The sequence below is a fragment of the Balearica regulorum genome, chromosome Z (assembly GCF_011004875.1).
Source record: "Balearica regulorum gibbericeps isolate bBalReg1 chromosome Z, bBalReg1.pri, whole genome shotgun sequence".
Lineage (NCBI taxonomy): Eukaryota > Metazoa > Chordata > Aves > Gruiformes > Gruidae > Balearica > Balearica regulorum.
The window spans coordinates 67,890,090-67,911,263 of NC_046220.1; the positions used below are offsets into that span (position 1 = coordinate 67,890,090).

Consider the following 21,174-nt stretch of genomic DNA (forward strand, 5'->3'; position numbering starts at 1 on the left):
TTGCCAGAATGTATTTAACTAATGAGACCAGAAATTAAAGTGTTCTGACCAAAAGATATACTAAAGTATGCCTGTTGCTCAAGTTGTTTTCCAAGATAATGCTTTGCTGGACAACTTGTGTCTACACAGTTGACTATACAATTCTGAAGAAACCCTACTAATTCCATTCAGATATTCTTGGAAATAGGCATATTCATTGGTATTTACATTTTAAATTTCCATTTTGCTAATATCTACTAATGAATAAATATATTTTATGTCAATTCCACTTCCAGAGTTTGTTGACTGCTAGCGCTGTAAAACCTTGAATTTGGCAAGTGGCAATCATAGGTTAAAATGTTTGAACTCATTAAATTGTACTGACATAAACAACAGATGATTAAAAGCTGTGCTCAGCACATCTCAAGGTCAAAGCTTGAGTCCAAGATTGATTATTTTTCATACAAGTTTTACAGAAATAATTTTTGCAACATGATTTAACTGAAGATACACTCACTCTTCTGTGAAGAAGCTCATTTCACTTTTTGGAACAAGAGTTATTACCCAATAGCCACCACATGAAGTTCTGCTCCATTAAAATACTTCAATATTTTCCCTTCTATCTTGACATGTTAGTTCCTGCTGGCAAGCTTCTTTATGAAAATAGCTAACATTGCATTAGGTATATATTCCAATAAAAAGCTGAACTTCTTTTTAGATGAAAAATCCTACAGGACTTGCTAGAAAAATCTCAGTAACATGATGACTTTTATGTAGGGTAGAAGGCCTGTGTTGTAGGACTTGTATTCTGCTTACATTCTGCTGTTGTTCAATGTTAATCTTCACTTTATGTCAGAAAATGACTGTGCCATAAGGCTACACAACGGCCAAATGACTTGTGTGTTTATAGTGATCAGAATGACTAATATCTAAGCTTAGGCTTGGTTTTTCTCTCCATCAAGTCTGTGGGATTTGCAGTGTATACATTAGAATTTTTCTGATTTTAGGAGCTGACCAGAACATCAGTTTACAAGGACTTGTTTATAAGCTACAAAGAAAATTGCATGTATAAAATAGTCATTTGGGAGTAAGTATTTTTCATTGCAAGTATAAGCACATTGCATCTTCATAATCAGGTCCACATAAACAAGAAGAGTCTTCTAGTTTCATTTCTCCAGATCTAAATCAGTGCTGACTAAACCACACCTGAGAAATGTTTGTTACTCATGATGACTCTCAGAAATTCTACTACTTTTGGTTGTGATGTCTGTCCATGTTTGATTATCCTTCCCATTAAAGTGTTTTCTAGTGTCTGACCTAAATCTCCCTCACTGCAATGCAAGCCAATCATTTCTCTTCCCATCACATCCTCTCTGCAGCAACTCTGTACATATGGATTCTATTTTCCCCTCAATCAGCTCTAGAAGAAATAATTCCCAGTCCTTTCCCATTACTTTCACAGGAAACACTTCTGAAATCTCTACTTGTTCTTGATGCCCTCCTTTAGATTCTCTTCCAGTCACCCTTCATTTAGAGAAGTGTCTAAAGGCAGCAAGTCTCAAGAGTGATGTATTACTGCTACTAAAAAGAAGAAATAAGGGTTTGAAAGGTTAATGGGAAAGCACTAAAAATTTAAAAAAAAAAAAATCACACAATGACAGAAGAACGATGAAGTCCACGTTTCTTGCAGTTCCTTTGTTACATTATTGAGAGGCATACTTTAGCTACCTCCTTTCACCCTGTAGTTCCCACTGTCAAAAAGACATCTCGTGATCAGCAGAAAGTTGCCAGCAATGGCTGTGACTATACAGAAAACAGTCAAAATACTGAACAGCAGCAAGGGCCAAGCCTGTATCTCTCCTTCTACCCCTTAGCTGTTAAAATACTAAAATTCACAAATTTCTTAATGACTCAAAGTAAAAAAATTCATTTGTACTCATGTAAATTAAATTCAATCTACTATGCAGCTGTATTTGACAGTGATTCTCAAGGTAAAGTAAGGAAGGTCAAAGGAAGCAAGTTTTTTCTAGACTAGACACATGAGGAAAATGAATTACTCATTGACAAGATCTATCTGCATTTTGGGCAAACTGGGGGAACACCTTACAACATCCAGTCGGTGTCAGAGAGCGTTGGTAAGGCTTGTTGCAAACAGGCTCAGTTAATTCACTGCAAAAATTAGGTTTTTTAAGCAATTGCACTTACACATCCCCACCCCAGTTTACTAAATCTCAGCCAACTGCTTACTAATATCCTCACAAATACACATTCCTCATTTACTCCTCCTTTCCTCTTTGTTCCTTTCCTACTTTTGCAATGCTTTTTGTTACACTGTGGTGTTTTTTTTAATTATCTCACTTGATACTGTCTTTTAGATTTCCTATCCCACAGTCACATGGAGAAGTTTCATCCTATTTCTCCAGCAAGACGGGTGTTACCGTTAACGTTACGAGTTTGTGGAAAAGCCTACAGGTCAGATGTCAGCTTGCAGTACAAGACACAAGCATTACTTTCACAGGTGGTTGGGGGAATTACCCTATAGGATAAAGAAGATAAAACTTCTACCGGCCTACATCAAACTTCTCAGAAATAAGTTTGCTCAGGGGTTTTGCTGAATGTGGTTTAGGTACTTCAGTCCCTCCCGACAAGAGCTTGTTTCTGCTGAGGTCAGGGACAGGGCTTTTGTCCCTACCCGTCAGCAGTACGTCAGCACCTGCAAACCGGATCGCTCCCCACTCGGGGTGAGGAACCCCGCAGCGCCCAGGGCGCTCCCTCAGCCCCGACCACCGGCAGCTGCGGCGAGTGACGGACCTCTGCGGCGGGGCCCTCATCAAGCTGAAAGCCGCGCCGGAGGCACGCAGGGAGCGAGAGGCAGCACAGCACAGCACAGCCCGCCGGAGCCTGCTGGCCCCCGCCCCCGCCGCGGGTGGCTTTGCCAACACCGCAAACGACGAAGCCTTCAGCCACACATCACAAGCTCCACCCGGAGGTGTGCCACCCCCTCGCCACCGGGCCCGGCGGTCCCGTCCCGTGTGCCCCGGAGGCCGAGGCTCAGCGCCGCGCACGGCGGCACCACCCGCTCGGCCGGCAGCCGGAGCCTGCGGGCTCACCCCACTCCTTCTCCCGCAGCGCGGCAGACTCTAGCCCCTCACCTCGCCCCCCACGGGAGGGCCCCACTGACCAGGCACCGGGCCCTTCTAGGAGGAAGCCCCCAGTCACCTTCCTAGGGCGGGAAAGCAGAGGGCGAACCGCACCACCGGGCCTCACCACAACTTCCGCGACCCCTGACGGGCGCGTACGCCTTTAAGAGCGTCCTCCTCGCGCCCCACGTGTGCGATCAGCTGATAGCGACGTCACGCGGGGCGGAGCGAGGCGGGGCAGGGGCTCTGGCTGCTGGCGAGCGCTGGGGCGCCGCGGGCGCCGGGCTGGGGTTGGCTGTGCCGCGGCCGCCCCCCCCCCCCCGCCCCCCCCCCTCACCTCCCCCTCACCGCGCGCCCCGCCGCCACGCGCCCCTCCCCCCCGCCCCCCGCCCCTCCCCCCCCCGCGCGCGCAGGGCCGCTGCAGCGCGGTGAGGTGCGGGCAGTGGCGGCGGCGGCAGCGGGCGGCTCTGACAGCGCCGGCGGGGCAGCCCCGGCGCCCCCGGACCCTCTGCTGGCCCTTGGGGCGGCGGCGGCCGAGCCTCCCCCAGCCCTGCACCTTGCGGCGGCGGGCGAGCCCCCCGCGCCTCCGAGGCCGGCGGGGCGGCGGCAGGAAGCGCCGTTCCCCTTGACGGCGGGGCGCCCGGTGGCCCAGCGCCGCTGTCAGCCGGGCGGGCGCCCGCGGCTCCGGAGACCTCCTCGGCAGCGCGGCGCTCGGCGCCACCCGGTACATGGATTACCTGGTAGGTCCCCCGGCGGGACCGGGGCGCCCCCCCGCCGCGCCGCCCCCCGCCGCTAGCCCGTCGGACATCTTGCCGAGCGCGCCACGGCTGAGGCGGCGTCCCCGGCGGAGAGGGGGTGTGGAGGGGGCAGGTGGGGCGGTGGGCTGCAGGGGCCGGCCGTGCTGCCTTCCCCCGGCTCGCCGGGCTGTTAAAGGGCGATGAACCGGCAGGGTTCCGCTGAAGCGTGCGGCCACCCCGCTCATTTGGCCGCTATTAGATTGCTAAAGCCGTGACCCGGGTCGCTGTTTTTTTCCTAAATGCATGAGCATAGGGTACGCTTGAATGAACTAAATTGTAATCCTGGGCGGGATCAGCCCTGCGCCCGGGCAGCTGGTATTCAGGGGTAACGTTTATTGCTCTTTAATGAATATTGGCTTTATTCGCCTGCGGGAGATCGTATCGCGGCCGCGCACTTCAGGCTGGGGTCGTGGCTGGTGTTCAGAGTCACCGACGTACGCTCGGCGGGGAAGCCCTGTGGCACGGCTAGGTAGAGCTGATGACTTTATTTTAGGACGGTACCTTTTACCTGGTTTCAGCATGACAGCGGGAGAGCGTAAGGGGCCCATCCATCGCTCGGGTTTCGCTTCTCTGAGCGCTAGTCTGTAAACTGTGCCCCCTCCTTCGCTGTGAAGTGCTGCGAAGAGTCAGCTGGGGCAATAAGGAGTAGGGCTCTTCTGGCCACCCCTGTTCGCTGTTGGTATCTGGTGCGACCAGTCAGGAAGCATTTGGAGTTAGAAACTTGACTCAGCCTTTTTGTGTCTTCTCATGAGATGCTCATGGGTGTAGGCTTTCAAGAGTGGTTCACCAACCAGTCAACAAAACCTCAACAAAATGTTCTTTTTGGTGAATTGATTTGAAGATTTACTGCATTGAGATGAGAGCTGCATGCTCTCATTTTCCTTTTCCTTCTCTGATGATGAAGTTAACTTAATCAGAAGTATACTAAATGTGAACTTAAATATTATTCTTGTGTCCGTGTAGCTTAGATGTATTTTGGGGTTTTCAGCTTTATGCCAAAAAATGTTTTAGGCTTTCCTTCCTGAATTTGAATAATAGGGAATAGAAAATGAGTCCTGTGTTGCAGAAATGGTAGGTAGACTTCTCTAGTTAATGAAATCTAGTTAATGAAATACTGATAATAAACTTGCTATGTGCCAAGCACAGCCTTGTAGCTCCTTGAGAGCCTGGAGCTGTGTCTTAGATTTTTTCCTTTATAAACTTATTTCCAGATGAAACTGGCCATCCTGTACTTTTGGAAATGCTTGCATTAACCTTTGTGACTGCTACAGGCTGTTGTGTGGAAGGCCAACCACTCTGAGAACAATAACTTTAATAAGCCTTGGAAACTGAGAGCATGTTTTTGTATTAACTAGAGGGAGGAGGGGATTAAATAGCTCTACATTTTTTTTTCTTACTCTTATTCTCCAGTTGATCCTTTCCCTCTTTTCTATTGTGTGGCCTTCTTTGGTGCCATCTCTAAAAAAAGTGAATCTGACAGGATAATGATATCCTGAGTGCTCATGCAACTTTTGCTTATGTTTCTGTTGTATCAGAGAGTATCTCCGAAGATAGATTTTTCTCAAGGTCTCATGAGTCTCACAGTGCATATTATAGTGCCATATGAAGCATAAAGGATTCTTTTGAGGTAGAAGTTGTTACAGATCAGCCAAGTTATTTTTTATAGATGGTGAAAGGCACGGGTGGGGGATAATAGCTTAAACAGTGTGCTGGTCCACTGATGCTGCGGGACAATCCAAGGTGCCTTCGTCTATCACTGACCAGCACTTGTTACTGGGGTTACCTACTTCTTGTACAGTAGGAGTCCCTTGATCTTTGGAATACTTGTTGCAACTGGCATGAACTCTTTTGAACTAAAGGAGAAAAAATAGGAAAGTTTTAATTTTTTTGCATCTGTGTATAACTTGGAAAGAAAACAAATTCTGTTTGGCAGTTCAAATATTTTATCGTGCCTTTGTGCAGAGGACTTCTCCTTCCAGTCCTGACCTTCACCAAATGCAGGAGGTTGGTCCTCCTTCTCCTTTCTCTGTTAATGGTGGTAAATGGAATGGCTTTTCTTCGTAATGTACAGTGGGTTCAAGCACCTTAGAAAGTCTGCTCGGACAAAAAGAATTGATGGTGCAGAGTTAGGCAACTAGTTGTCTACAACCCACTTTCAGCCTGGAGGACCAAGCTGTTGCCACAGTCTGCCCTCACGTAAAGATGGGCCTGATCTTTATTTATGCAAGACTTGTAGTATGGACATTAACCTATAGATGTAGAACAACCACCTCCTTGTTATTTTTGTAACCACAGTAGCAAAAAGCTGTTCATGTCAAGGAATTTTGTGGTTTATGCTAGGATCTTGCACCTACGTGGGCTTCAAAACTTAAGCGGAAGGCCCCTTTGCTGGTTCCTCACGTTGCGCATCTCTCTTGCAGCCTGCACGCAGCGAGGTTTTCTCCTCTGCCTTTAGTGAGAAGCAGGCAGCAGGGCGAAGGATGCAGTTGTTGCTGGCTGGAGTAGTCCCTTGACAAAGCATTAGGACGAGTTTTGGTTAGCAGTGGGATGTTTAGTGGGAAGAGGCTAGGATAACTGAGGTCAGGTTTGCTGCAGCATGGGCTCAGGAGTCGTTCACTCTTGACAAGAAGTCTGGTCTCAGCTAGCTCTTCCCAGACTTGCATAGGAAGGTTCTTTTACAGATTTTTCCTGGATAGGGACTACATTGATGGAGGCTTTTTCTCTCCTTTAAGGAGGTGATCCCAAGGAATACTGAAAATGTGCAGCACCTGCTAGCATCAGCACGTTATTGAAAGTGTTCAAACCCTGCTCAAAGCCAAGTCAGCTGGAGCCAGCTTGGACTGTGGCCCTGAAGCTTGTATGAGTAGGTACCCAGAAACTGTGTAGCACCTTTCCTACTTCCAGTGTGATCCTTGATTTTCGGCTAATGCCGTTTGATAAAGCACTGGTATTAGAAGAGTATCTTCCATGGTGCTCTGGTCTGGTTTTGCATTGTAACAGAAGAGTAGCATTAGCCCCTGTATCTTTAATAGCTAGAAAAGGTTCTTGAGCCTGATGCCTTTTATATTCTTGTATTAATATAATTACAGTGTTAGGAGTAGTGTGGGGTTTTTTTGTTGTTGTTGTTTTGTTAATCAATGTAACTAAACTAGGTTCAACCTCTAGAAAATAATCCATCTTCACTCATTTAGAGGCACCTTTTACTCATACAGTTTATTATCCTTGCATTGACAAGTTAACTCCTTTAAAATATACTATGCAAACATAGCTGCATCGATGTAGAATTGTAGGTTTTTGTGACTATGTAATCATGTGATGTATCTACAACCTTCTTCTGCTTCATTTTTGCTGCGTGTGTCTGGAAGGATTATAGTGCATAGATATGTGTTGATTGGCCGATATTCGGTACACTGTGCTTAATCTAAGAAATTACAGCATGACGTATCTTGTGAAAAGCATGGCATGTGGCCAGTCTTGCAATTTTTGCTTGCAGAACTTGTGAGGAAACAATAGCAGTGTTTCAATTTTTCATATATGATACTTGCAGTGCAAATTTTAAGTTGCTGAGTAGACTTTCACAATATACTTCTTCAGCGGCATCCTCTGCACTAGGTAAGGATCTTACACTGAACAGTTCCATGTATCAACCTGATCTGTGTAGAGCTTTTAAAAGGTATTTTAGAGGATGATGTAGCAATTTGAATCAGCGTGACCATAAAAAAATGAAGAGGTCTTATATGGCCCTGAGAGTTGTAAGATAAATTTGATAACCTGTTTAATTTTGTATATTTAGCATTTTTAATATGATAGCTTATCCTTAAATTGTATCCTATACTATCTTAGTTGCATATAAGAATGTTTCCTGGGCAGGTAATGAAGAGGATATTCCAACCTGAAATGGAAGATAACACTTCTTGCATGAACCACCACATCAACTTTAGTGATTTTTTTTCCCCCTGTTTTCTTTTTTCTTTCTTTAAAGTTAAGCATGAACATGTCAAGAGAGTGTACACTCTTAGGGTGGTAGAATCGTTGTTGCTTTGTTTGGGATTTTTTTTTTAAACTGTAGTAAGTTTGGATTTTTTCAGTTCTTTGTACATTTGTTAGCTGTTATGAACTGTTTTACTCCTCTGTGTGTGCACACAGAAGCTAAAATTTGGGTGATTTTTGAGTAACTTGAACTAAATTTTCAAATTTTAGATGAATAGGCCTTGAAATGACTGAATGATCTTGACCTCAAGTTCTGGATAGTCAGCATTCAGGCAAAGTCTTGCTTCACTGGGGAAAGCTGCATATAACAAGTTGTGGTGTTCTTAAAAAACGTTAGGTGATATTAAAAGAAAAAAATGTTTCTAAGCAACTTTTCTTTCTTGGACAGCTTACCTTTAAGACCTTCCCTTTTATTTAGGACCCTTTAATTTAATCGGGCAAGTTTGATTTGGAAAGTGGATAGATCATGATCACTTAATGGTTCTGTTGTACTTCAGATCCTGTTTTTCCATTGCCATTGCCTGTTACATTGTTTGGTATCTGCAGGCCATAGAAAGAATTCTTTCTTACACTAGAAATGGCATTACTGAAAGTTATAGTCTTACTCCACTGAAACTTTGTAAACCAGTAACTGCGGTTCTTTGAATAAGGAAAGATAGGGGAAGGTCTGTACTGGGAATCCTGGATTTTTCCTCTGAGGCACATCCAAGTGTTTGATATATCACCTGCAATATGAGCGACAAAGGTCTATGTAGCCTTGCTCTCTCACCGTTTGATAAACATCCTTCTCATCATATGAATTTTGTCTTTTGTCATGTAACTATAAGGATTATTGGGGCTGTCTATTGATTCATCTATCAGCTATTGACATATCCTTGACATTTTACGCCCTCTGTAGAGCACAATGGCTTGTATCTTAAGATGCTATCGCTCCTTCAGTTTGAGAAACTGATTAGGCACAAGGGTGAGGGGTCTGACTGTTGTTTCAAGAGAAACTTATAGCTAAATGCAGGAAAGAAGGCAACTAACAGATACAAGATCAGCTAGTGTAGAGTGTGTGCAACTGTATTAGTATTTGGATCAGATATGAATTTTTGAAGTGAATCTTACTCACCACTACTAAATGTACATAGATTTGCATTTCAGAGTAATCACAGATCACATGAACTTGATGTTTTTCAGATGAAACCAGAATGGAAGATGCTCTTAACTAATGGGTTTTCAGGCCTCAGGACCAGATCAGAGCTAGTCTGAAGTAAAACACCTGAAGTATGTAGAATGGTCTTCAGCACCAGTTCTTGCAATGCTGCACTACTTGCTATTATATACATAGCCAGGACCACTTAATCTGGAAGTGAGAGGGCTGCTGCTTCTTAGTGCTTTCTGCATCAACATAGCAATGTAGGAAGAAACCCAAAACAAATTGTTGAGACTCTCACCCATGGAAGTTGTTGTTCCTGTTGGTATTTCAGCTCTATAAAGCATAATATTCAAATCTAAATCAACCAGAATGGCAAATGGAATAAATTCTGGGAGACGACCTCCTCTGAATGAGCATGCTACAGACTTAAGTAATTTTGGTAGTTCAAGAACCTGATCTGACTAAAGACCTGGAAGAGAGGTGCTCAGGAAAAAAAAAAAAAAATCATCTTCCTTGGCAGAATCTACCTAGCAAGTATTACAAACAGTTTTTGAATGAAAGAGGTTATCAGCCACATAGAAAGGGAAATACAAATATTGGTGACTTAACTCACTGGAAATTACCTGGCTAAAGATAGATCAGCGAGCAGAAGTGTAGAATTCCTTTGCAGGAGGTAAAAGTCAAATACTATATTTGCTCATCCTGCAACAGGAAGCATTATTGAATTCCGTAGGTAAACTTTTGATTTAGAGGTGGCTGTTACAACCAGTGAAATTTTATATAGCTTCCTTGGACAGACAAAAGAATGCCTTAATGTTATTGTAATTTCAAGCACAAGATTCTGTGAAGTCACAGGAGTAGTGCTGTGCCAGAAATTTCTTTCTCTTCAGATACACACACTGAAGAAACAAGTAAATTAGCACGTTTAAAATCAAATTACTTTACCATTTTGCTTTTTTCATGATGAGGATTGTATTAGAGTGGTAGATGTTATTAGATCAAAAAATATGTCCCAGTTTCTGAAAATGGGCTACTCTGTTACGAATAGCCTTATAGCATCCTTGTGAATTACTCCCAGGTTCAACAGGTGGTGGGGCCCTATGTTGCTGTGCAGTGTGCTGCTCCTGGATTCTTCAGTCAGAGCTCCAAGCTTGAGGCAGCACAGTGATGAATTTTGCAAAAGTTTAGAAATGTAAGGTTTTATTAAGGGAGAAAATCTGTGTTTAGTAAGGACAGAATATTTGTCCTAATACCCCATACTGATTACCACTTTTGGCTTGTTGTCAGTATCATCACCTCGTGTTTTTTAATACTGCCAGCTTGTGATGTTTATTCTCTTAAAGTGTGGGTTCTGAAGTTTTGTGATTATGTGAGGATATCAGCTTTCCATTAAGAAAAGAAGCATTTTTAGTTTCAAATTTAAAAGCACAAATGTGAGCCCAAACAGCTGTAAAGCCATAAGGAGAAAAAAAAAACCAACCCTATGCAGTACTTAAAATCTTGTGATTGTTTGGGTTTTGACTCATAATACTCTGGAGTATGTTGGGTTTGCTTTTTTTTACTGCGGGTGCAGCAAAACTTTCTGAAGTGCAAACTGACCATATAAAAGTCCTTGGGGACATAAATAGGGTATTTGCAATTGGATAAGAGATTGGATCATCTCATGCTGGAGCTCTTCAGAGTACAGAACTTTTCTTTTGTCTCACTCGAAGCTTGGTAAGGTGACTGTATTAATTGCCATAATTAACGAGGATGTAAGAAGCTTCCTGCTATCTGAGGAAGAGACACACAAGGTGGGAAGTCTAGGAAGTCTAACTGAAGTCTAACAGACAAGTCTTCTTATGTTTAGATGCAGTCTTGCCTTGTTGCTTGTAAGGACAAACAGCAGGAAGAATGTGAGTCTTTGAACAATGCTTTGTTTTTATGGTCTGTATTTTGGTGGAGCAGTAGAGGAAAAAATTGTTCACAGGACCACATTAGCTTTTGGCATTGGAGAGTCTGGGGAAGCAAGATGGCATCCAAGAGCCAGTAGGAACTGGTGATATGGGGGAAGTGAGTTTGCAGATCTGGTGGTTTTGGTTTTTGTTTTTTTTTCTTGTTATGACTTGGAGCTTTTGGATGGAAGAAGCATCTGTTTTCTATGTTTTTGTTAGCTTTTACAGCAACTGCTGCCTAGTCTTTCTATGATTTTGCCTCTAATAGAGATGAAAAACTTTGAAGCAATTACAAATGAAGTAATCATTCTGTAAACTGTCAAAGTTTCATAAATGAGCATTGATAGCATTGCTCTGGCAATGAATAAGAGGGAGAAGAGAATGCAGGTTACAAGGGAATTTGATGTTTGTGTTTAGTTGAAAAAACTGCATATGCTTTGGATGGGCTGATGCAGAGACAAATATTAAGAGTGTGTATTAAACCTGGGGAAAAATCATAGTACCCCTTTTGATATTGGTAATAAAATGGCAGATGAAATTCAGTGTTGATACATGCAAATTTACATATATTTATAGTAGAAGTCACGTGACAGTACAAATGCATTAATAGGCCCTAAAATACCATGGCTGCTCAGAAAATGGAAAGAGGGTCCTTCTTTAAAATGTCATCTCAATGCAGACATCTGTCAATAAGTTTAGAGTTTGAAGAATGAAAAAGAAGGAAAAATCTCATTTTTACCCTGCGTAAATGCAGGGTTTGCTATTGCCTAAATGCTACATGTCTGGTTGCATCATCTCAGAAAGAGTATTGTAAAACCAAAGAAGATACAGAGAAGGATGACACGGTAAATGAAAGAAAACAATTGCTTCCATACAATAAGGGATTAAATAGTTACAGCCCTTCAGTGTGAAGAAGAGACAGCTGAATGGTATGAGGAGGCAATATTATAGACATCTTTGAAATCGTAAAGAGAGGGTAAATAGGCAATAAGTCATTTCTCCCAATAGAAGAACTTGATGACAGTTATAATCCAGGAACTGCTTTTTCCCACGAGTATAGTTGAATTCTGGGTCTCACTTGTGCCGTAACATTAGGGAGGCCAAAATGAGTAGACTTTGAATTTGTACAGTTTCTTGGAAGACAGGTCCATTGAGGGGGGGATATTAAAAATGATCTTCAGATGTGATGGTAGACTTGTAGAGATCCTGAGACTGTGATTGCTGGAACCTGAGAACGTGTCCATGAGATACACTGTATGTCCTGGTGCTTATGCTGTGTGCTAAGCAGCTCCATCCCTCCTTGTTGAGGGGACAGCTAGATCTAGTTCCAGAACAGGAAATTGCAGTTAGAAAATGGTAATAGTCTGGATGGTGTCCAGGAGTGCTCCCCAGTGTAAGCAGAATTGCATTGACTGCACAGGAGGTGAGACTTTTTAATTCAGAGGGAATGAAGATAAGTGAAGATACTTAAGTGAAGATACTTAATCTGCTCCAGGGACATGTAGCTAAAGGGTTCCTTCTGCTTGGAGGTGCTCCCTTGACATATGAGCAGAGGCTATTGGCCTTCTAATATTGGCATCCTAACCAATTTATGACATTATATGTAAGGCCCACAACACTGAGTGAACCTGAAACTGAATTGACAGCTTGTGTAGAGTGCAGAGTGGTGATGCATTCTGCAGTGTGAGCTCTTCTCTCAGTGTGTTGTTCTTACCTAGAAACTTGCATAATTTCAAGTTTCAGTAAAACTAGAGAAAAGGTCCGGAATTCTTAAGAAATGTCTATGCTGTTCTTGCAGCTATTGAATTTGTGTTGGCTAATCTGCATCTCTCACTGTCTGAACCTTTGCAGTTCTGGAAACAGTCATGGAAAACTGTTCTGGTGAGAATATTGCCTAAAAGAGGGGAGAGCATTGTTCTCTGGTGCATCCACTTGATTACTTTTTATGATGACAAGAGACTTCTTGGATCCAATCCTATTTCCTGTTCATTTATCACTGCCTTTCCATCAGCATCAGGTTTCTTCTAGTCTCTAAATTCAGATTTATTTTTCTAATGATTATGTACAAGAAGGTTGGTATTTTAAAAATCTAATTATTTAGCATTAAAGGAGAATATCTCTGAGAAATTGTATAAAAAAGAACTTGGAGAGTTTAAATTAGAAATGTTATTAATGGAATGTGCTAGAGGGCTGTGACATCTTGTGCAGAAAGAGGAGCTTTTGAGTTGCTCCTTGTAGTTCAGTACACAAACTTAGCAAACAGCAGTTCTGGTCAAAGTTCCTGCCACCTGTAGTGCAGCATAACTCTGTGTGCTTTTGGGTACCTACACATTCTTTAAGACACATAAGCACTGAGAATTTCTTTCACACTCCATACATACAGGTACCTTAAAATCTGCACGTTGTTTACACTTGTATTGTTAATTTGCACATTTCTTACACACTGAAAAAGATGCTGATAAGAACAGAGGTGGAAAAGCTTTTTGCCTGGGTGGTCCAGTAGTTCCAAGCGATTACTGGGGTGGACCACTTCTTTATAAATGACCAGGAGGCGATCTTAATCTTTATTTTACTAAAGAAACATATCACTCGGAAAAAAACAACAACTTCCTTTTCTCATATTGCTTTCTGGTTTTGTGGTCTTGGAACTATACTTAGTGCCATAATTTAGTTAGGATTATGGCAAAGCAGGCTGAGGTCAGGGTGAGTATTTCTGTTGGTTGGCAGAACTGAGGATACCACCTCCTGCATTTCTGGCAAGTGTTGAGCCTTTTGTGTCGTTTCTGAGAAGCTGATTAGGATCCCTCCCTGCCTTTTGCCCACCAGACTTCTTGAAGCTAGTGCTTTAAACTCAGTGATTTCAACTTTAAGAGATCAGTTGCAGAACATGCTCTATTAATCTCGTCAGAATTTGCTCTCTTGCAAATATTATGGGTGGGGATTTCATTTAGTATTTGCTGAAGATGTAGATATTAAAACAATGAATTTGTATAGTTGCAGACTACTGTATGCCTGTATCAGAGATGTTTGAGGGTTTTGTAGTGTTAAACACCAAATACTGAAATTATTTTGTACTGATAATTGTACTGATAGCTGAATGCTTGAAAAAATGGAGAGCACAAATGCTGGTTGTGAATGAAAGGTCGTACAGCTGCAAGACAGACATCTCTGTAAGTCGCTCTGAACAGTTACAACATGTGATTAAAATAACAGAGTTTTGAGCAAATATTTTTGTTAGCCATGAGTGTAATTTCCAGCTGGATAAATTATTTGTTGTTTGTGAGATGATCCTTTGCCTAACCAGAGGGGTACATATTGGCTGAGATGCATGCTTATGTTGTTTGACATATTTGACCTGTTGACTCTGTTTCTCACTTTAGACATGTTAAGTAACTTTTGTTAAGAGTAAGTCTTTGTAGAATTGTATCAAAGAAGGTATCTTTCTTTTGTAATATTTGTAGGTATATTTTTACATTATTTTTTTCTTTTACTTTCATGCTTACCATGTAAAATCCTTTCAGAAAGCAACAATAAACTGTAAGTAAATTAAATGCAAATTCTCCAACAATTGTTTTGTTGCCTAATTGTGTGGTGCAGAATGAGTTGCAAAACTGAAGTAATGAAAGATTACAAGTATCAAGAATAAATTCTCCATTGCAGCAGCAGATTATCACATATATTGTAATTCAGTGGTCGGAGTGATAGTCTGTAGGATAGTATCACTAAAAAACTAATTATTTAAATCATTTCCTGACACTTTTTCAGTGATTAAACTGAAATTATATTGAGGCGAATGTAAATTTTCGGAGGGGGGGGAGGAGCGGGGGGAAGAGAGGTGAATATAAGAGAGAAGCTAATAACAGCATTGGAATTAATGAAGTTTTTTAGCACTATAGCCATAAGCATTATCTTGGAGGCTTGGGGAAGTGATTAGCTTAATATTTCATTTGGAAATGGATGGGGAAACATTCACTGGTACTGTATGTGACAGTAGGAAGGGGAGATAATTTTAGGATTCATGCCTTGTAATAGGTTGTTGATTTCAAAACATTAATGGTAGCAAACCCAGCAACAGATGAATAAGGTAACATAGATGTAGCTTGCTTTATTCTGCTGAAGCAAGGGTGCACAGGTGCTCGCTGCGGAATTTGAACTGCAGCTTAGTTCTCCCGTGAATGTATAGACTGGAAGTACTGAACAAAAATTAAAAAAGGAAAACAATTTATAATGCTGTGGTTGTCTAGAATAAAAGCAAACTGTATACATTGAGAAACTGTAATGGTTTGCTGCTGCTGCATGCTGCTGCTGCATGTTTACTTCCCTTGCAACGTGAAATAATCTTTTACTTTGTATATAAAGTTGGGTCTGCCATCAACATAGAATCTGTCATGATACTGAAAATACAAATCACTGTATGTATCACCCGGTGTTTAAGTATGAGCTTAAATTGCAGCAGACTGAGGTTAAACATTAGGAAACTTCCTAGTATGTAGGGTAATGAAGCACTGGACTAGATTGCTTGGGGAAGTCATCCATCCCTGGAACCTTTGGAACAAGGTCTGCAAGTACTGTCAGGAGAGGTATGGGTATGGTTTATAACCCCACCCCACCACTCTGTGTAACACAGTTCCAGTGTTCTATTCCTATTTTCTGTGACTTTTTTTTCTGTGAGATACTCAGAGTCATAGAATTGGATGTTTGTTCTGAAAGCCGGGGGAGGGGGGGAAAAGAAAAAGGAAAAAATATCCTGGCAACTTAAATGGTGCTTTGAAGCAGCATTTCCTTGTCAGCAATAATATTCTAGATTGCTTCCAGTAAGAAAAGTAAATCAACCACGCTGTTAAGGTTTGCTTTCAGGTTTTTGTGCTGCGCTTTTTGACTTTCTGACAGTTCAGTGAAATATTGTTTGTTTAAAATATAAATTTAACAGTTACAGCAAAAGAAAAATGTTGCTACACACTTTTTTATTGCTCATAGTTCATAAGAACTGTTCTTGTTATTTTTTAAAATCACATTTCTAATTAAATGAGTAATTCAATTGCAGTTTTTTTCTTGGGGGGGCAGAGTAGAAAGCAAAGGCTGAAAAATAAAGAAAAGTTTTCACTAATACTGTTTGAAGTCTGTAGCATCCAGCACTTCACTTTCAACATCTTAAAATAGGTGCAGGTGATGTATGAACTTGTTAAACATATAGTAAAAATGTTCCACTTGATTGCTTTAATTTTTGCTTACAGTGACTTCTCAAATACCTTATTTAAAGTAATTCCTCAATTATTCTTCTGAATAAATCATTGTAAGCCTCATTTATTGTACCTGACAGTATATAAAAAATGACAAACCTACAATAGGTTTTATATTTATTGGTGATGGGGAGTTGCATTTATTTTCTGGCTTCTTTATGCTATTTAAAGAAGGTGTTTTTCATCTGTTTCATCAGAAATTCATAGTCCATCCTCAGCCTCTCTGGGTGACTGCAGAAGACGTAGAATTGTGGCATCACAACAGATTGGAAGTTGAGCGAGTTGAGGGTAAAAACTTTTAATATGATATTTGCAGCTGTAACAGCAGACTAAATAAAATATTCAAGACTGAGAATTCTGTTTTGAACATGAAAATCTCAGAAAACTAAAGGAGTATGACTATAGAAATGTGGGAATGTAAAGTTATATGCATTATTTTGGTATATAGAGGAAGAGAATTTGAATGATGATGCAGGGAGAGAACAACTATAATATTTAAAGATGGAAGCTCTTTACAGTCCACTAAGAAGCCACAAAGCACATTATTAAAATGTCTCTTGCAGGTTGTTGTAAAGCCCAAGTAGATAAAAATAAATGGGACTGAAAGCTTGCATGCAAAATGTTAATATTGTGTACTGGCATTTTAGGGAGCATTAGGTAATTCAAGGCCAATAATGAAATACTGAATTAGTAAGTGCAATGGTGTTGGCAGCTGCTTCTGTATGAAAGGTAATAAGTATCTGCATAATCTGAATTTATATGGCATTTTTCTCAGCTTATTTAATACAGCCTTACAGGAGAAACAGTAATATGCCCTCAGGTGTTTCTTTCAGGGGAGAGGGGAGAGATGGGAAGAAAACTAATTCTTAATAAATAGCATTCTTGGTAATGTCTTTATTTTAATTTCTTTAGACTATGTCTGAATGTATCCAGCTCTCATTTGCTGTTTGTAGAATTGGCATTTACACGGTAAGGCAATGTTCTACCTAAATAATTTTTGTTAGTGTTAATGCCATTTGAGTGAAAAGAAGGTACAGGATTAAGTAATACAGTTAGCAAAAGGGATTTGTCCTATTAGTTTAAATGAACAGACTACAGCATGGTTTTGTCCTGTCGAAGATTTACTAATAGCAGGACAGAAAAAGTATTCTCCACTTTTTAATTAAAAAGGTGAAGAAAAATTCAGCCAACCTCTTAAGGTGTAAGAAAATTTGGAATTTGTGTGTGTCAGTTGCTGAGAATTCTGGTCTAATGTTATTGCTGAAGGGTTTGTATACATTTGCTTTTAAATATCCATGATGTTTGTCATATATTAAAACATGTTAGCTAAATGCACATATTGTTGTAAGCTTTGTCTGGAGTCCCTTAATATTTTCCAAGTGCTGTTAAGTTAAACCTCCCAAACCTTAATTAAGTTACATAAAAGAAATATGAAGTTTACTTCAAACATATGTTCCAAATATGCTAAGTTATTTTTTTTCCTGTTCCCAGTTGTTCCAATTAATGATGAGAACAGCTAGATGAATTGGGTGTTTTGTAGAAATGTATAAGACACTGTTGCTCAAATCATGCTTCAAATTTTGGAGCTTTTGGAGCAGGAGTGCTGTTCCTACTGTTAAAGCTTTTCAGGAGGAAGCCTGGCACATACCATTTCCCATTTTATTAGGCTGTACAGTCAAAACTGTAGGTGACTTTTGAACAACTGTGATGAGGACTATGTACCACCAGTAAGTCTTACTTGAGGACAGAATCGCAGAGCTTAACATTTGTTTTCATTCTTAGAATTTCATCCCAGGTAGGGTTTAGTATCTGCTTGAAGTTTTTTTGCATGCATGCAAAGTCAAAGGCGTATTTTCCTGTAGTATTTTAGTTCCTTAGGAAGACTTTCTCTCTCCAAATTCCTATGTGATATGAGTATGCTTATCTTGAAGGATCAGAGAGGGTTACAGTGTGAGGTTTTAATGGCTGCAAGGTATGCAAACCATCTACCAGCTTTTTAGAAGGGTATAGTAAGCTGTCCAAATTAATTTGAGAGGATGTCCAAGTATAAATGTGTGTGTATTGTAGAACTGGGTATAAGCAGGTATAATGTTTAGCAAAATACACCCTCTGGCAATAATTGGTTCTGTTTTAGTTTAAAATAGGTAATTGTGGTGTGTATACTGCAGTTGCATTGCTAAGTTGTGGTAGCTACATTTACAGTGATAGCTGGATTACCGATAACTCATTGTGACCTTTTGGGTAGCATAATACTTAATTTCCTCAAATATTTAAAAATCCAAAGTATAAAGAGAGCTTCATTTATGAAAATGCTGAGAGGAACTGATTTCATTGACTACTGATACTTAAGGGAGGAGAACAAGGAGGATGATGAATAGGTTTCAGAGCATCCAGAGATGCACTGTTGTGGCTATAGTGTAGAGGGAGGACATGCGTCCCATGTAAAGATGCATTTGAAAGCTAAAATTTTCCTTCAGGAGAATGCTAAGTGCTGAGAGTACTTGCTTATATAGAAATGCCTGTCATTGTAAAGGTGAGCTTCAGGTGATCAGACTGGAGAGTGAGTTTGGACAGCTTTGGTATCAGAGTAAAGGGAGAGAGGCCTGCTGAAGTGAGAGCTATGCGGAAATGCAGTGTGATAGTTCTCCCTCAGCACTGTGCCCTGCTCATGCTGTCATGTAACTCAGTTACTGGATTTGTTGCTCAGGTATGCAAGCAGCTGGGCAGGTAGCAAGTAGGGTGCTCCCTACTGATATCAAGAAGGAAAACACAAAACTACAATTCGTATTTCCCGTTTAATCAATTCCTTATGTCTTGTATCATGTGCTTTCTACCGCATGCTGTTTTGCAGAGTTAATAGATTTTTTTTGGTTGTTAACTGATTAATTTTTATCCAAAAGCTAAGCAGTCTCTCAAATGCCAGTCCTTACCAGCAGCATGTGTTCATTTTGTACAGTATTACTTGGACACTTCCTGTTCTGCATGTCCTCATTGTACAGTGCTGCAAGTATCTTGCAAAGGCTCTTAGTCCTTTGGACTACAGACATCTCAATTGTTAGTCTGTTATCAAGCTGCTTATCAGTAACACTCTTGAGCACCCATTACTTCAACTGTACTAGTCCATTAAATAGGCTTCCTGTTTTTCAGGCCTGTACAGATTATGAGATGGAGGAAGGGTTTATATAGATAACCATGGCAAAAGAGCCTGCGTTGCCTTCAGCTACCATGACAAGGAGGATAAAACTTCATTGTCTTGAGCTAGGAAAAACATAGATCTTTGCTAGAGCGCAGAAAGAGATGTGATGATCATTTGGGGGGGATTAAACTGGATGAGATTCCTTAGAAGTGTATACCCTCAAAGAGGGGAGTAGAAAAGCAGAGGTGGTTAATATAAAAACTGTATAGATATTTGTAAGGATCTGAAGCTGAAAGATGTTAATCCTAAAATGAAAACATTATCATAAAGTTAAATGAAGACTTCTGGGATTAAAAAACTAATCAACCAACCAAACAAAATAAAACAAAACTCCATTTCCTCTGTGTGTTTTACACAGTTTGTACCTTCTGGCAGAACTACTGATCTTTTCAGACATATGTTTCTGATTCTTCAACCATACTAGTGTCTGAGTCAGATGTGTCAGTTGGAAGTGTGGGAACAGGCAGATGAATTGCTGCTTGAATCTGCGTGACTGTGGACATTGTAAGCATATGACAGTTTGTAGCAAAGCTTATCATTATATTATCATTAACTTCCTTTTCGTTTATGATTTTAATTTTCTTGACCAGGTAAAAATACTAATAAAATAATGATGGAGAGTTCCTACATGAACTTCTGAAGAAAAAATAATCCAAAATTGTTGCCTTGTAAGACAGTTTTTATGATGGGACATTTTCCACTGTTAGAGATATTTAAGATTCCACCTCAGAAACAGTACGCATTGATTGTATGCCTACGCATCTTCTCTGGAAGGTTCTCTGATACTGTACACTCTGTACAGCTTTGAGATTTTTTTTTTTCTTCTCAACTGTTTGCATATAATAGTAAACTTTTTTGAACAGGGGTAATATGGTATGCTTTCCTGTCCATGCCACCTAAATTTGAGTCCAGAAGTATCATAGAACCATAGAATGGTTTGGGTTGGAAGGGACCGCAAAGATCATCTAGTTCCAACCCCCCGGCTGCGGGTAGGGACACCCTCCACTAGACCACATTGCCCAAAGCCCCATCCAACCTGGCCTTGAACACTTCCAGGGATGGGGCCTCCACAGCTTCTCTGGGCAACCTGTTCCAGTGCCTCACCACCCTCACAGTAAAGAATTTGTTTATAACATCTAATCTAAATCGACCCTCCTTCAGCTTAAGGCCATTCTGCTTTGTCCTACCACTGCACTCCCTTGTAAACAGTCCCTCTCCAGCTTTCCTGTAGGCCCCTTTAGGTACTGGAGGGCTGCTATAAGGTCTCCCCGGAGCCTTCTCTTCTCCAGGCTGAACAATCCCAGCTCTCTCAGCCTGTCCTCATAGGAGAGGTGCTCCAGCCCTCTGATCAGCTTCGTGGCCCTCCTCTGGACTCACTCCAACAGCTCCATGTCTCTCCTGTCCTGGGGCCCCCAGAGGTGGACGCAGTACTCCAGGCAGGGTCTCACAAGAGCAGAGTAGAGGGGCAGGATCACCTCCCTTGACCTGCTGGTCACGCCTCTTTTGATGCAGCCCAGGACACGGTTGGCTTTCTGGGCTGCAAGCGCACATTGCTGGCTCATGTTGAGCTTCTCATCAATCAACACCCCCAGGCTCTTCTCCTCAGGACAACTCTGAGTCTGTTCTCCGCCCAGCCTGTAGTTGTGCTTGAGGTCGCCCTGACCCACGTGCAGGACCTTGCACTTGGCCTTGTTGAACTTCATGCGGTTCACATGGGCCCATGAGTAAGCAAAAATTAAGTTTTTTATCACTTGTTT

General features: G+C 41.3%; 1 protein-coding gene across 4 annotated transcripts in view; it reads left to right on the forward strand.

Moving 5' to 3' along the window:
- Positions 1-3,342: 3,342 nt before the first annotated feature.
- The window catches only part of ARL15 (ARF like GTPase 15), a 235,624-nt gene continuing 217,792 nt past the window's right edge, over positions 3,343-21,174 (forward strand). For 2 of the 4 annotated variants that reach the window (XM_075741066.1, XM_075741070.1), the window contains exons 1-2: positions 3,343-3,859; positions 17,134-17,190. In XM_075741066.1, coding sequence (XP_075597181.1) covers positions 3,848-3,859; positions 17,134-17,190 — 69 coding nt within the window. In that variant the 5' untranslated portion in view covers positions 3,343-3,847. Of the gene's footprint in view, positions 3,860-16,418; positions 16,510-17,133; positions 17,191-21,174 lie in introns of all 4 variants that reach the window. The other 2 variants (XM_075741068.1, XM_075741069.1) reach the window with 2 other exon arrangements.